We start from the raw sequence: 15,421 nt of genomic DNA on the forward strand, positions 1-15,421 counted from the left end.
GGAATTGAAATCTGGTTACTAACTACAGGTGGTACTTATTTAAAAAATCAGTTTTAAATAGAAAACGTTTTGATAAATGTAACTGATACACTTGTTAGTTTTACTTAATTTTTTAAAATATTTTAATTCAATGTGAAATTCCATTCAAATAGAGATTGACAAGTTAAAAATTAAAGAAGGTGGATGAGGTAGTATATTTCATTGTGCCTTAAAAGCTCATCTCCCTCACAAACAGAAGTTGGTCCACTGAAAGATATTATCTCACCCATCTTGTGTCTCTCAGATCCTCAGACCAACACAGCTTACAACTACACTACATACAATAAGTTAAAAACTAACCACCCTGTAAGTAGCAATAGCATTGATCATCATATTCTAACAAAAATGTAAAGATTAATAGTCTGAATAAAGGTAAGTTAAACTCAATAATTGATTATATAAAGGTGTATAAAAAAAAACACCCGTATCCATTTGATTCACAAAAAGAAATACCTACTTTAAGGTAAAACCTATAGTTGCAAATAAAATTTTAATGGTGACCAACCTTTATTGGTACCCTTATGAACCTTTTGTGATATGTATGTGTACATTTAAAAATTCTGTTCAGCAATTAAAACCAATTAAGTCAGTCAAGGTTTAAACCATGATTTGCACTGATAATTTTAAAAATCAGTGGTTCTCAAACTAGTTTGATTATGCTCCCACCTTCTCTGTGCCTGCAGTAGTTCACACTCCCTCCTCCCCCTGCACAACTACATAAGCCAATTTTAAAAAAATCAACATGCAACTCACTAAATTTTAAAAACAGTAAGGCACTGAGGCTATGTCTAGACTAGGTTTTGTCGGCAAAACAGCCATTTTATCAACAAAACCTGCAGAGCATCCACGTTCCCAAGGGCGTTCTGTTGTTAGTAAATCGACAGAATGCAGCATTTTTGTCAATAGCTGTACAGTACTTCCCTGAGATACGTGCATTTAAAATGAGCTTCTCTCAGGTTTACGCGGGAGGGGGACAGAGCCAGCCATGGAATCCCCAGCCAGGGGGTGGGGAGACCCGCAGTTGGAGCCTTCTCCTTTACCCCAGCTCTCTGACAAACAAAAAGACAATTTGGACATTCCGGGGGCCTTCTGCCCTATATACATCTTTTAATATTAACTTCCTTCTTGTCTGTTTTCCTCCTTTAAGTTGCAAAGGAAGAACAGACACATGAAAGACATGGAGGACTCAGAATGTTCCAGCTCTAGAAGTCTCACTGAATGAGTCTGATAGAGAGAAGAGGGATTACATCCACTTCTCCACAAAACCATCACCATGTTTCCATTCCAAATGCTTCATGTTGTGTTTTCATTCTCTTCACCCAAGAGTGTAGTATTAGTAATGGGTTTTATATTAGCACATCATGTAATATATGCATATTTTTTTTTAAAAATGGTCACAACATGAAAGTGCTGGCTCCTGTCACATCTTTTATCTTAAGGTCTGTGTTTATGCGCTTTGCTCCTGTCAAGTCTTCGGATGTTTTAAACCTCTTGTTTGACTTTTCTTTGTATGCATATCCTCCTAAGCACTTATGGAGCTGGCAGCCTGGAAATTATCAGGAGTCTAAGGGTTAAAAGCAGGGAGATTTGTGCCTCACCCACAAAGTCTATTTATAACACCTGTGGTTTGAAGGAAGGAAGGAAGCTTATATGAAGACAAATCTGACCTTTTGGCTATTGTATCAGTCTATTGGCTAATTAAGAGAATTTCACATCCTAGGAAGTAAGCAGCTTATAAAATTCAGCGTTCCTGAGAGATTTTACTCCAGTGACTTAAAACCGAATAAAGTAACACAGGATGTACATCTAAGTTCACAAACCTCATGAAGCAAACTTACTAATTGTAATATTCTGTATTAAAGTACAAGGTACTTCAAACTTGATAAATCTGGTGGAAATAGATAGCAAGGTAGGAAGTAACAGGTTTATAATTTAAAATCTTAGAATAAAGCAGGCTGATCAACTTTTTGTTCACTATTTAGAAATAAATGCTGCTGAACAATAAATTGTTAAACAGTATAAATGAAACAACTGATGAGATTTTTTTCTGATGGAATATCCATGGGCAAATTACAATTTGTTCTTATGTTTCTGTTGAATAATTTCACATAAAACTGTCAAATTCTTTTGAACTTTTACAAATTGATAATATAAAGTGTGTTTGAACTTTGCCAAGCAAGTCTGGAGTCTCTGTTCCCTGATTTGTTTTGTAAGCAAACATTTCCAGTACAAATGCAGGTGAATTTAAAATTGGATTTCAGAAACTCTGAAATGCACTTTGTAAATATTGGTGCCACAAAAGATCAACTGAATTAATGTTCATGAAAAGCAATCAACAAAGAGTTCACAGCATAGCTAAACTGAATTAATTAAAAATGCAGATAAAATTGGTCTTTTTAAATTTTTTCCAATTCACCTTGTACTACAAACCAAACCACCAGGGAGCACATGGCTTCTGTACTGTAATCTATATTAACATTGTAGCAGTTCTCAGCTGATGTTCTCTGACCTCTCTGTAAGTCAGCAGCAGCTGCCCAAGGAATAGGATATTACAATCCTATTACCTGCAAAATGGAGTGTTAAAGGAGGAATAACATCCATAGACTGTAGCTGCTGATTACAACATCTCCTTTGCTGCACTGTGACACAGTAGGTGAAAAAAAAAATCTTGCCTATACCTGAGGACTGATTATGAATGGGATGATGATAACAAAAAGAATGGAATGCGGTGATCTGTAGTAATCACTCCTCTCCATTCACTTTGATTCCTAAATCTAGTTTTATTCCTAATCGTTCCTGTCCATTTCAAGTAAAGCATGCTACAGCATATTATCCCCCACTACAAAGACAGATGGCTTTATCAAGTTCTCTATAAAAAAAACAAAAAAAACCAAAAACATTTCCAATCATACCAAACAGATGAATAGCTTGACACAGTCTAAGTAAGGCTATAATGACCCTACCAAATTGAACAGTATTGCTTTGCAAAATAATTCCCTCTGCTGAATGGGATTTCTAAATTATATATCTACTGTTCAATGAGAAGCCAATAAAGATTTTGGACTGACTGTCCCAGATTTTAAAATAAATTATGTAAATGAGCCTATGAAAATTCAAAGATAGGACTGAAGCCATTTTCAATACCATGGCCCATGGAAGCAAACATGTTCCTATAAGGACTCACAAGTAAACGGTTCCTTGTCTGGCTGGTAATTACTTCATTCACAGAACTAAAACATACACTGCAGAATTTATGGCCTAGGAATGGGATGGGAGGGTTATTCTGTACAATGCAGTGAATACAATTCCTTTTAAAGGCAAATCTCTTTATGACTTTAAAAAAATCTTTAGATGTAAAATACGTAATAGAGCATCTTTAAATATTTTAAACTGTCTTATGTTGCTTTTTAATTTGACTAACTGCTCACAAGAAAAGGATGATTTACAGGCTCATTATAACATATAAGCCATGTTTCTGATTATCTTGGGATTCACGGTTTGCTTTGACTCAACTTAGAGTACCTTGATGCCATATTTAAAAACAGTATTAGAAATAAGAATAATTAAAAACATATTTTTGTAAAAAAGTATACATTATACAGCTCTGTCACACAACAAAAGCCTAACAGCTACACTCCGAGACCCAATCCTTTATTTGCATGGATTTCATAAAAAAAAAAAAGTCATTGATAAATACATTATAAGAATTAAACTTACCAATGCCTGGAGTTTAGGACAGTGAATGGAAAGTTGTATCAACGTATTATCTGTTATCTGGGAAGAGAAGAAACCATACAATTGGCTACATAAGTACAAAGTTATAGATTGGCTTATGCATAACAGAGATGACTAGCTGAAAAAATCCACTTAGTTTAAGTAGCAGAACATGTATGCTTGAGTTTAATTTTATTCTGTTCAGACCCTTCTAGTCCATAGAGTGGATAAAAAAATGAAGTAGTCTCCTCTCCCAGAATTTCAGATGAACAGAGGGAGAAAGAGCTTTAAATGTAGCTGTTTCAGGAAAACAATCACTACATGCTGAGCCAACAATTGAATCTACCACAAAGCTATTTGGATAAGTTTATGTCACCTTGTCCTTTTCAGAGAAGTGACATGGGAAAAAAAAAATACTACCTTTTTTTCAACAGATACTTCTGAAGACCTTAAAGTTCCAGGAAATCCTGGCACATTTTGTTCCTTTGCACATGTTTATCACTTGATATCTTAAACAACAAGTTCACAATTAGGCATTTCTCTTTGTCAGATGAAGGTTCTGATAGACACTGATCTAACTGGATAGTCCTCTGGGAAATGGATAAATGTTTGTCTTTAAATTCTCCTTTTTACACACCTCCCAATAATTATCTGCATTTCCTATCAGAAATATTAGACTTTAGAATTCCACATATTAGTAAAAAATAAAAAACCCCAAGGCACTGATATTCTGAATGGCTTTACATATTCTTATGACCTATGATGAATATTCCTTGTAAAACCAATTCTCACCAGAATGCATTCTTCTAAGTCCATCTTTTCCAGTTCATGGCAATTCTAAAAAATTAAAGAAAGAAAGAAACAAACAAACATAAATAAAACCCCACACCATAAGTAATGGGAAAGGTGACAGTTTGATCTTGAATTCTAACTGGCGGTCATAACTAAATCACCATTAATATTGAGACAAAGACAAAAGGGAGAAAACATTTGATTATTACCATTCCACACAGCCAAGCAAGCTTTTGCCATTATAAAAATGGTTATGTACTTCTTCAGTAACTCATGTTACTTGAGATGCATTGCACATGTCCGTACCACTTTGGCATGACCTGTTGGAGCAGGAATCTTGACTTCTGTACATTCATGCTGCTAGCTAAAAGTATGAAAATGCAGAGCTGCCCCAATTCCTCCCTTAGTTCCTTTATTCTGGAACTAAGTATTTGCTCTGCCACAGATGTAAAAGGAAAAAGACTGGGGCTTGTGGAAAGAACATATGCACCACATGTCAAAGAAAAACAGGTACTGCATAAGTCTGGAAGTGTATTTTCTTTTTTATGTACTCGCACATGTCCATTTCCCTGTAAGCAATTCAAAGGAGTCTGATCCCAAAATAGAGTTGGATCTCAAATAGTTGGGAAAAGCCTACCCAAACCTTCCAAGAACTTCATAGTCACAGGGTTGAGGAAAATAGCATTCCACTCTCCTGTAGATGAAAAGGGGGAAGATAGCAGCCAGTCAGGGCACTGATAGAAAGACATTTCTCCTTTAGGTGAAAGAGGTAGTGAAGAATAAATTGAAGGAAGAACAACCTTTCTGTTGGGATCACACATAGAACCTCTTCCTTTTTATGATGTGTACCTGATGGCTGTTCCCTCTAATGTTTTCCATCCACATGCAGAATAAATTTTGTTATGTGCACTCAGGCATGTGAGAATGTGCACTACGAGTAGAAACACATGCTGCCAGATGTGGGTGTTCTGCTATCACCTGAATAGCATCTGAATCCCTCCTGGGTGGCCGCGCAAGAGCTCAGCTTACAGGGAACGCTGCCTCATGGAGGGCATTCTGTTATTCAATGGAATGATTCACATTGGTTATGCTCAGTAGTTGAACTACTCTGTTGCAATCAGGTGCAGGCCCAGAGGGTTCTGATGCAGTCTGGCCATGGCTCTGGGAAACTCGGGATGTTAGAATGGTTAACAGGTTAAACACTAGTATTTAACCAGTTAACTGTTTAACTTAGGGCCTGCCACCTAGCCTGCCGCAGCCATGAGGTCCCACTGTAGCCACAGAGTTCCACCGCCTGACTCCTTCAGGGCTGGGGCTACTCCAGCCCTGTGCAGCTAGCTGCTTCCAGAGTTCACCAGCAAGAGCTAGTTAACTGGTAAGCATACTGGTAAGCCTTGCGCTGACCACTTAACCATTTAACATCATGTTTGGGACTCGGAGGAGGATTATGGGATCTCAAACTGAAAGGTGTAATGGGTCTGAAAACTGATGCTGTTCAGGCCAGGCTGGTGATACCAAAATCACAACAGCATGATTCTGTCTGCATTTGCCCAGAGCTCACCACCAATCCTGGGTGTGGGGTGGGAGAGCATTTAAAAGTTTCCCCTTTCAGGATTGTAGAAAGGCATCTGATGCAGACCCTGAACTGACGCTGGCCTTGAAACAGAACTGATGATGTTTTCTGTTCTGTCAGGAGATGGCCAGGTCCATTCCTGAAAAATGGACTTTGGTATGTCAGGTCTGAGGGACCATTCGTAATCTCTTCTGAACAATCTCCTGAAGTGATCCACTAGACAATTCTGAGATCCAGGAAGGTGAGATGCTTTGAGCACAACTTTGTTCTTCATGCAAAAGAAACAGAGGCTCATTGCTTCTTGGCTACAGAAATCTGACCGGGTACCTCCATGATTATTAAGACAGAACATCACATATGTATAAAAAGGATGTGGATTTAATGGAGCAGGTTCAGCGAAGGGCAACAAAAATGATTAAGGGTCTGGAGCACAAGACCTATGAGGATAGGCTGAGGGATTTGGGCTTGTTTAGTTTACAGAAGAGAAGACTTAGAGATGATTTAATAGCAGCCTTCAACTTCCTGAAGGGGAGCTCTAACAAGGAGGGTGAGAAACTGTTCTCAGTGGTGTCAGATAGCAGAACAAGGGGTAATGGTCTGAAGTTGAAGAGGGAGAAGTGTAGGTTAGATATTAGGAAAAACTACTTCACCAGGCGGGTGGTGAAGCATTGGAATGCGTTGCCTAGAGAGGTGGTGGATTCCCCATCCCTCGAAGTTTTTAAGTCGCGGTTGGACAAGGTCCTGGCTGGGATGACTTAGTGAGGGTTGATCCTGCTTGAAGCAGGGGGCTGGACTACATGACCTCCTGAGGTCCCTTCCAGCCCTGTTATTCTGTGATCTGTGTTGTTTGAGTACTTGTATGGAACAAGTTACAGTGTGAGAAAGCAACACGTAACAGGCCCCTAAACTGTGCCAATAAAAATCAAATAACCTAGAGACAACAAAAATACAAGAACTAACTGACCTCCCCATACAGTTTACACAGCTCAACCAAACACATACCTCCTCAGAAACAAGCAAAAAAAGTTGATCTTGCTGCACATGCTAACAAATTTGGGATGCTACAGCCATGACACAGAAGCATGTTCCACAGATCTAAGGAATACCCTGCCAGCTGCTCTCTACGCCCGTGAAGCTAAAATAACTCTTGTTCATACTAAATGTAACATAACTCCTATTTAAATATAAACATTTTTCAGACGCAGGTTATTTAAAATGAACTTTACAAACTTTTATAAAAGAGTGCAACAAAAAGTAATTTGATTCATTAAAACAGAAATCTTTTTCCTTTAAATATTGATTTCTAGCTCAACCCTTTAATCAGCACGGTAAGTCTGCATCTAATTTTAAGTGCAATGGGAGTCTTAGGGTATGTCTACACAGCAGCCCTATTTCAAAATAATCTATTCCAAAGGGCTATTCCGGAAGAGCTTTTTTGAAATAAAGCTGTTACACACAAAAAGAATTCCAAAATAGCACTCAGCTATTTTGAAATATGGCATCTACACACATACAGCCTATTTCAAAATAGAGCCATTTGCTGTTATTTCAAAATAATTTTGATGTGTAGACCTACCTTAATTGAAGACAACAAGCATGAGTTAAATCATGACCACAAATACTATAGATACCTTTTGCAGCAATATTGATACACAGGAAAAAACTGCTATAAGTAGATGTTCTGCACTTCAGAAGCCTGCTTGCATTATATTTTATATTTAAAGACTTTAAAATTATTGTTGTATATTTGAAAAATTCAGACAAGTAAATATCAATCATCTGAAGAAAAAAAGTTAGACAGCAGGGGGTGGAAAGGGAGAAAGCCACTGTAAAACTATTCCAAGCTCAAGAAAGATTCAAGAAATAAAAAACAATTCTTTTGATTACTTCCTGGCCACATCTTCTAGGCCTCTTTTCTACTCTACTGTTTTCTCATCAACTCCGGGACAACTGGATAAATTCAGATCCATACAGTAGCAGTGAAAATTATGTAAACTATACATTCTTTATAACAATCCTTACCCGTGCTAGAAGTGTAAACCCTGTGTCGGTCAGGTGGGAACATCTTGCAGCTTCCAAAATCCTGCAAAAGTAGTTGTTTTCATCATAAAATTACTGATATAATCATGGAAAGCAATAATTTCTTTTGATTTATATCTATTCTCTATGGCTACATCTACACTACAGTGATCTTTCGAAAGAAGTTCTTCTGGAAGATCTCTTCCGAAAAACTTATTTCAAAAAAAAGTGTCCACACACAAAAAAGTGGACCAAAAAAAAAAAAAATCTATTCACTGTTTTGATAGTGTCCACACAGCACCTACTCTTTCAAAAGAATGTGGCAGAGAATGAAAAATCTGGTGCCATGAGGACTGCTCTTTCGAAAAGAGGGCTCCCCACCCCACAAAAGAATCTTTCAGAAAGGTGCACTTCCTCATCTGGGAGAGCATGAGGGCCGCCAGAAAAAGTGTTGCGTTCTTCCAGTTTAATACTGAAAGAATGTATTTTGTGTGTAGACGCTCCACGTGATTTTTCAAAATCGCACTGGCTTTTCTGAAAAAACCTGCTAGTGCACACGTAGCCTATATGTTTGCAACATAAGACTGATTTAGAGCTGAACTCAAGTCCATTTTCCTAGTTCTCGCAATTTTTAAAAAGGCAGGACTGATTTTTGATCTAGCTAATCAGACAAATATTCAAACTACACAGCAAAATTGAATTAAGTACAATTAAGAATTACACCTACTGACATTTGCAAAGAAAAAATTTACAGTGAATTTGTGCACCTCTGAGGTTCAGTATATATACAGCTCCCTCCTTGTACACATTAGAGGGATAGCCACATTTGTCTGTCTCAGCAAAAACAAGGAGACATCCTGTGGCACCTTAAAGACTTACAAATTTATTAAGGTGTAAGCTTTCATGGGCTGCTTATATTCATATACCTATTGCAGTACTCAAAACCACATTTTTAGAAATACCATTTTCACTGTATATCTTATTCCTGATTCATGAAGAAGTAAATGCATTAAACAGAAGTGGAGTGTGTATGTTGGGGAGGAGTACAGAAAAAGTACACCGAGAGGATTTTAGAAAAGTGCAGGTGAAAGCATCATAATGTGTCCTCAAAGTGGTATTTTTTGTAGATTTCTTATAGTAAGCATGTTGGCTTCAGGTATCAGGAAACAAAGAGACGAACAGCTGTCAAAGCCAAACTAAGAAGCCAAACCTACCTGATTCAACCTTATATGGAAACAAATACAGAAATACATTGGGGAAGAATTCATCACCTGAAAAGCAGTCCCTTAGGAGAGGTGTGGGTAAAGGAAGACAGAGAAAAAAGGAAACTAACACACACAATACCAGAACATATGGTTTTCTCTGTAATATTTCTGCTTTTTCCTTGTTCAGCTTTACACTGAGCAGATGGTAGTGCGCAGTAGGTATAACCAGGAGACAATGTCACAGAGTAACCAAAGCACAAATTCCCTTACTTCCTTTATGTTTGACAGACAATTGATAAAGCAGTGACTTATCTGCGGCTAAATTTAGACAGAAATCTGAATCAGCAGTCTTAGTCTAAGATTTAGCTAAAACTCAAGTGTCCCTCTTTATGAACAAAAAGGAAAGGGCTATCATCATCCATTGGATAAATGCAACCTTACAGGATTCACGCCTTCTCTGGGCCCTAAATTTGTACAGAGGGCATGGTTAGATGAGTCTAGCAAAAAGCTCAAGAGAAACTAGCGTTAAAGCATGGAGGTAGGCTATCAACATTTGCTTTTCTACCATGCTATGTTACATACCTAGTATAGTTTTCAACGTGCTAATCATAAAGCACTATTCAGAAATGCCTCAAAATCTCATCTTCTTCCTAAGTCTGCCCAGCCTAAGATCAGAGCAGATAGTCTAATATAGAACACTGTTCTAAACAGGGCTATATTGAACATCCATGAGCAGTACTTTATAGACTTGCTAAGTCCACATTCTGTGATCTTGAGCAGCTCATTGTAGGTGGTTAACACCCGTTAATGAGAGAGAGAGAGAGAGAGAGAGAGAGGGAGAGAGAGAGAGAATCACTATATGGCTACACCTGCCACTGTCATATACAGTTGAACAGAAAACACAGCCTAGTCTCCCCCACTGCCTTTCAGCTGAATAGATTACAATAGATTATTGACCACCGAGTGCAAATCCTTGAACTGTTTGTCTCTTCTCCTCAAGAAAGGATGCATTCCCAAAGCACCTTTCTGATTCACTTGGTTCCTCACGCTTTCCTAACGGAGACAGAAACATAGTTGCTAAGAGTGTGAATAAGAAGCAATGCACTTGCTGTCATGATCTGAGTTTAATCACATTGTACATTCTTGTTCCAAGCCTTTTGAGGTGGTTGCAGCAACCTAAATAATTTTAAACAGAGAGGGGTGTGGGAGCGCGCTGAGATCCCGGACACCCTGGCACACAAGCATCATGGTGATTTAATGTGCCTTCCCATCTACATATATGCCTCTATACCTGCTTCTAAAACGCTTCAATGCCTCAGTTTCTGAACTGGTGTTCACCACCACCGGGGCCCTTCAGCTTATCACAGCTCTGCTTTGATATACCAGTTTTATATGCAATCACACTCAGCTCTGCTCTCCTCAAGGCTTCCTTCCACCAGATTTTAGAAATCAAACTGGTTTCAGACATCTGGGGATCACTAAAGACCAAAGCATTTGGCACACACAGGGACTGATAGCTCAAAGTAACAACCATGAGCAGATCCCACAACCCATCCAAGTCATAATCATTTCTTGGGCAATACATACACCTGTTTGCTGTTGGCAGGCACTTCTCTTTGGATGCATCTCTGGAAGTCCGTATGGAGTTCCTCCATTCCTGTTAATACAATCTAAACTGAAGGAAAAAAAACCACTAACCATATCCTGAACCGTCACCCTGTATTGAGCCAAGACAAAGGCATTATGGCAGACTAGCGTAAAGACATGACAGCAAACCAACTGAACCTACACAAAAATACCAATTTTTTTAAAAATGGGGAAAAAAAATACCACAAAAATTTGAATATCAGCATGAGGCTAAGGGAAAGGAAAGCTGACAGGTAAAGAGTTAGCTGATCACATAAGCACCAAATATGGAGTAGCTGCTAAACCATTATGTGGAAAAAAAGGAAAATGGACAGAAATAATTCTCCATTGGACTAGGCAGGAAGGCATTTGACCTGTCATGTGCCAAAGATAAATCCACAGAGTGAGGAGAAGGGAGCTCTAACAAATGGTACTTCTGAAGAAAGCCTGAGAGAACAGCATGTGAAGTTGTCAGACTGATCCCTAGAGAGCAAATATTTTTATAAGGCCTACCTAGACCACCTGATCCAATGTTGGGAAGGGAGTTAGGTTTCTGCTGGTTTTCTGGTTCTTCAAAAGCGTGTCATTTAGGAGGTACAAAGAAGTGGGGACCTGTATGTCCCGTTGATTCCCCCACATTAAATTTTTAAATACAGTGTATAGCCTTGAAGTTCAGTCTATGACAGTTTATATTATGCCTAATTTGGATAAGAGATGTACCTGTGAGGAATATTTTGTCAGATTTGTTTTGCTTAGTGGTATCTTGTTACTGTATGAGAAATGGCTGAAACATGTCCCCCTGTGGTACTGAGGGAGATTAACAAGCTATGGAGGAGTAAATCAGGTTTGTTTAACTTGCAATACATTTTATGGTGCATCTTTTAGGTACTTCCTTACATTTTTTTTGTGAGTTCTCTCTCTCAAAAGAAATAGTGCAGGACTGATACGAATTTTAGACATATTTATTTGCTTTAGAAAGTGATCCAGGAATTATTTAAAAGTACTTACATTTTTCTGGCTATCAGCGCATGCGCACCTCTTAATGTGCCCATAATTTAATTGGTCAACCTCCCTAAGAACTGTTATGACTCTTGAATGTGTTTCTATCCTTCTTACGACATTTATAAGGGAAATGTCTCATACGCTTAATTGTGGGGTAGCTGGATAACAGAAATCATCTTCTTGACTAGGATGGAGGCAGATATCCATTTATGGGGTGAAGGGATGCTTTAAAACACTGAGAAATGAGGAGCAATTGTGCAGTGTTACCATAGACTGTCAAATAACTGTATTTCACTGAAGTGATGGCTGCATTTTAGTGATGGGTGAAATAAAATCTGCACAGGAACTGCTGATAATTGTAGCATCTAAACAAACACACAGGTCTGTCTGTGGAACTATTTATGCAGAGATGAGCCATTATCAAGCAGGAGAGTAATATTTACTACTTACTTCTCTGACACAATCAACCCTTTATAACTAAGTTTAGAACACTTACTCCATATGCTGGAGTCCATTAAAAATAGTCACACCACATCTCTGCCACAGGGAAGTAAAAGGCCCTTGAGGCTATGATGATAGTGAGGCCTGGTGCTCTTCTTTTACTGCACTTTTTAAAATGAAGCTATTTGTGCTGTTAAAAAAAAAAAACGCCCGGCAAAAGGACCATTGCCTTTTGTTTTCTCTTTTGAACATGGAAGAAGAGAAAGTGATCAAGGACAAGCCCAAAGGATTGCAAGATGCTTCCCTAAACTTTTGCTTTTCATCAATGCTATCTGTAGTTCTCTCCTCAAGGCATTCCTTTCCACGGCATAGTAGGCATCCTTCAGTCTGCACAGACTATGGATCACGCCCTTTAAAGTTTCAATTGAGGACTTCATTTACAGCATCTATTGTGACTATGAAGACCCACACGAGAGTGACAGTCCTTGCTGCATTTCTTGCAGATGTCGTGGGTGTCTGGCAAGTCCTTATTGTGCTTTCTGTGCGCTCGCTTCTCCTTTGCTAGCTGTCTGATCTTCATCTCGCCCTTCTGAAGGCCCTTGCGTAACCCCTGCCTCCATCTGCTGCCGTCGTCCGCTAGTTCTTCCCAGTTGCCCAGCTCGATGTCTACCTCTCTGAGGTCTCTCTTGCAGACATCTTTGTAACGCAACTGGGGGCGTCCGGGAGGTCTTTTGCCAGAGGCTAGCTCACCATACAGGATGTCTTTTGGAATCCTTCCATCATTCATCCTGTGGACGTGGCCAAGCCCGCGGAGTCGACGCTGCCTGAGGAGGGTGTGCATGGTTGGGATTCCAGCTTGCTCGAGGACGGCGGTGTTGGTCACTCTGTCCTTCCATGATATTCCAAGGATGCGCCTGAGGCAGCGCAAGTGGAAGACATTCAGCCTCTTTTCCTGGTGGGCATACAGGGTCCAAGTCTCGCTGCCATAAAGGAGGGTGCTGAGGATGCAGGCTCTGTAGACTTGCATTTTGGTGTGAGTGTACAGCTTGTTGTTATTCCACACTCTCTTGCTGAGTCTGGACAGAGTTGTGGCCGCTTTTCCGATCCTCCTATTTAGCTCAGTGTCCAATGACAGGGTGTCAGTGATGGTGGACATGAAGTAAACGAACTCGTGGACGACCTCTAACATATAGCTGTCAATGCTGATTGATGGGGATTCAGCAACATCCTGACCGAGTACATTTGTCTTCTTTAGGCTGATGGTAAGCCCAAAGTCCTTGCACGCTTTGGAGAACTGATCCAGCAGTTTTTGAAGCTGGTCTTCTGTGTGAGACACTACAGCAGCATCGTCTGCGAACAGCATGTCTCTGATGAGGACTTCCCGCACCTTAGACTTAGCTTTCAGCCTTGCAAGGTTAAACAGTTTCCCATCAGATCTTGTGTGCAGCAAGATGCCCTCTGTTGAAGATCCAAAGGCATGCTTCAGGAGGAATGCAAAGAAGATCCCAAACAATGTCAGAGCAAGCACGCATCCTTATTTGACGCCGCTCCTGATTCTGAAAGCATCCGATAATGTGCCATCATATTGGATGGTTCCTCTCATGTCTTCGTGGAACGACTGGATCATCTTGAGTAACCGTGGAGGACAGCCTATCTTGTGGAGCAATTTGAACAGACCATCCCTGCTGACCAAGTCAAAGGCCTTGGTCAGGTCAATGAAGGCTATGTAGAGTGGCTTTCTCTGCTCCCTGCACTTCTCCTGCAGCTGCCTTAGAGAGACGACCATGTCAACGGTAGACCTCTCTGCACGGAATCCACACCGCGATTCGGGGTACACCCTCTCAGCAATCTTCTGGAGTCTGCCAAGGATGATGCGAGCAAACAGTTTACCAGTGACGCTTAGGAGGGAGATTCCACGGTAGTTGTTGCAGTCACTTCTGTCTCCTTTGTTCTTACACAACGTTACAATGTTAGCGTCGCGCATATCCTGTGGAACCTCACCCTCTTTCCAGCACAGGCACAGTAGCTCATGTAGGGGTTCCAGGAGTGTGTCCGCGGCACATTTGATTACCTCTGGTGGTATACCATCCTGACCAGGGGCCTTTCCTGCTGCAATGCTGTCGATGGCTCTCTTCAGTTCATCCACAGTCGGTTCTTGATCCAGTTCGTCCATTACTGGTAGGAGCTCGACGGCATCAAGGGCTGCGTCAACCACAACGTTCTTGCGTGAGTACAGCTCAGAGTAGTGCTCAACCCAGAGCTCCATCTGTTTGGCTTTGTCAGCAATGACTTCACCAAATTTGGATTTCAGAGGTGCCATCTTGTTCTGGGTGGGTCCTAATGCCTTCTTCATACCGTCGTACATTCCTCTGAGATTACCAAAGTCGGCACAGGTCTGGATTCTGCTGCATAGCTGGAGCCAGTGGTTGTTGGCACAGTGCCTGGCTGTCTGCTGTACTGTTCTTCTGGCCACTCTAAGTGCTTGCTGGGTACTTTGGCTCGGTGAGCGTTTGTACTCCAGGAGTGCAGCGCGCTTCTTTTCAATGACTGGAATCATCTCATCGGAGTTAGCTTCGATATTAGACTTTTATCCCTTGCTGGGACTTTAGCTAGGTAACAGGCATTTGGAAATATCTATCTTGGTAGCAGGTAGTAGTGTTAGCTGAAGAGCCCAAGCCCTGACAAGACTGCCTTGATCAAGTAAGCTTATTTGGATTTGTTAAGTTGGGGTTGTTTTATAAGCTAGCATCATGACAGGAAATGGATCTGTATTAAAGTCATGATTTTCTGTTACACGTCTGCACGGTAGAAAATTATTTACCAGCCCCTGAGCTTGTTTTCTATAAAATTACTTGGTAGAAATTGTATAGCTGTTCTTCGTGCAAATGAGGTATTTCTGTGTAGAAAATCAGAGATCGAATGTTAGTAGCAGATTAACCTAATTACAGAAGAAAAAATAAAGGAAAACAGACACCAGTATCACCTTTCCTTGATGATCCAACTGATGGCC

The 15,421-nt window shown here is 40.1% G+C and overlaps 1 protein-coding gene across 1 annotated transcript in view; it reads right to left on the reverse strand.

The window, feature by feature from the left end:
• Positions 1-15,421, reverse strand: part of FBXL2 (F-box and leucine rich repeat protein 2) — a 65,481-nt gene that overhangs the window by 1,973 nt on the left and 48,087 nt on the right. Inside the window, exons 11-13 of the mRNA XM_074988208.1 lie at positions 8,141-8,201; positions 4,546-4,590; positions 3,757-3,813 (exon numbers count right to left, since the gene is read on the reverse strand). Coding sequence (XP_074844309.1) covers positions 3,757-3,813; positions 4,546-4,590; positions 8,141-8,201 — 163 coding nt within the window. The remainder of the gene's footprint in view (positions 1-3,756; positions 3,814-4,545; positions 4,591-8,140; positions 8,202-15,421) is intronic.

Source organism: Carettochelys insculpta, chromosome 2 (assembly GCF_033958435.1).
Source record: "Carettochelys insculpta isolate YL-2023 chromosome 2, ASM3395843v1, whole genome shotgun sequence".
NCBI classification, from domain to species: Eukaryota; Metazoa; Chordata; order Testudines; family Carettochelyidae; genus Carettochelys; species Carettochelys insculpta.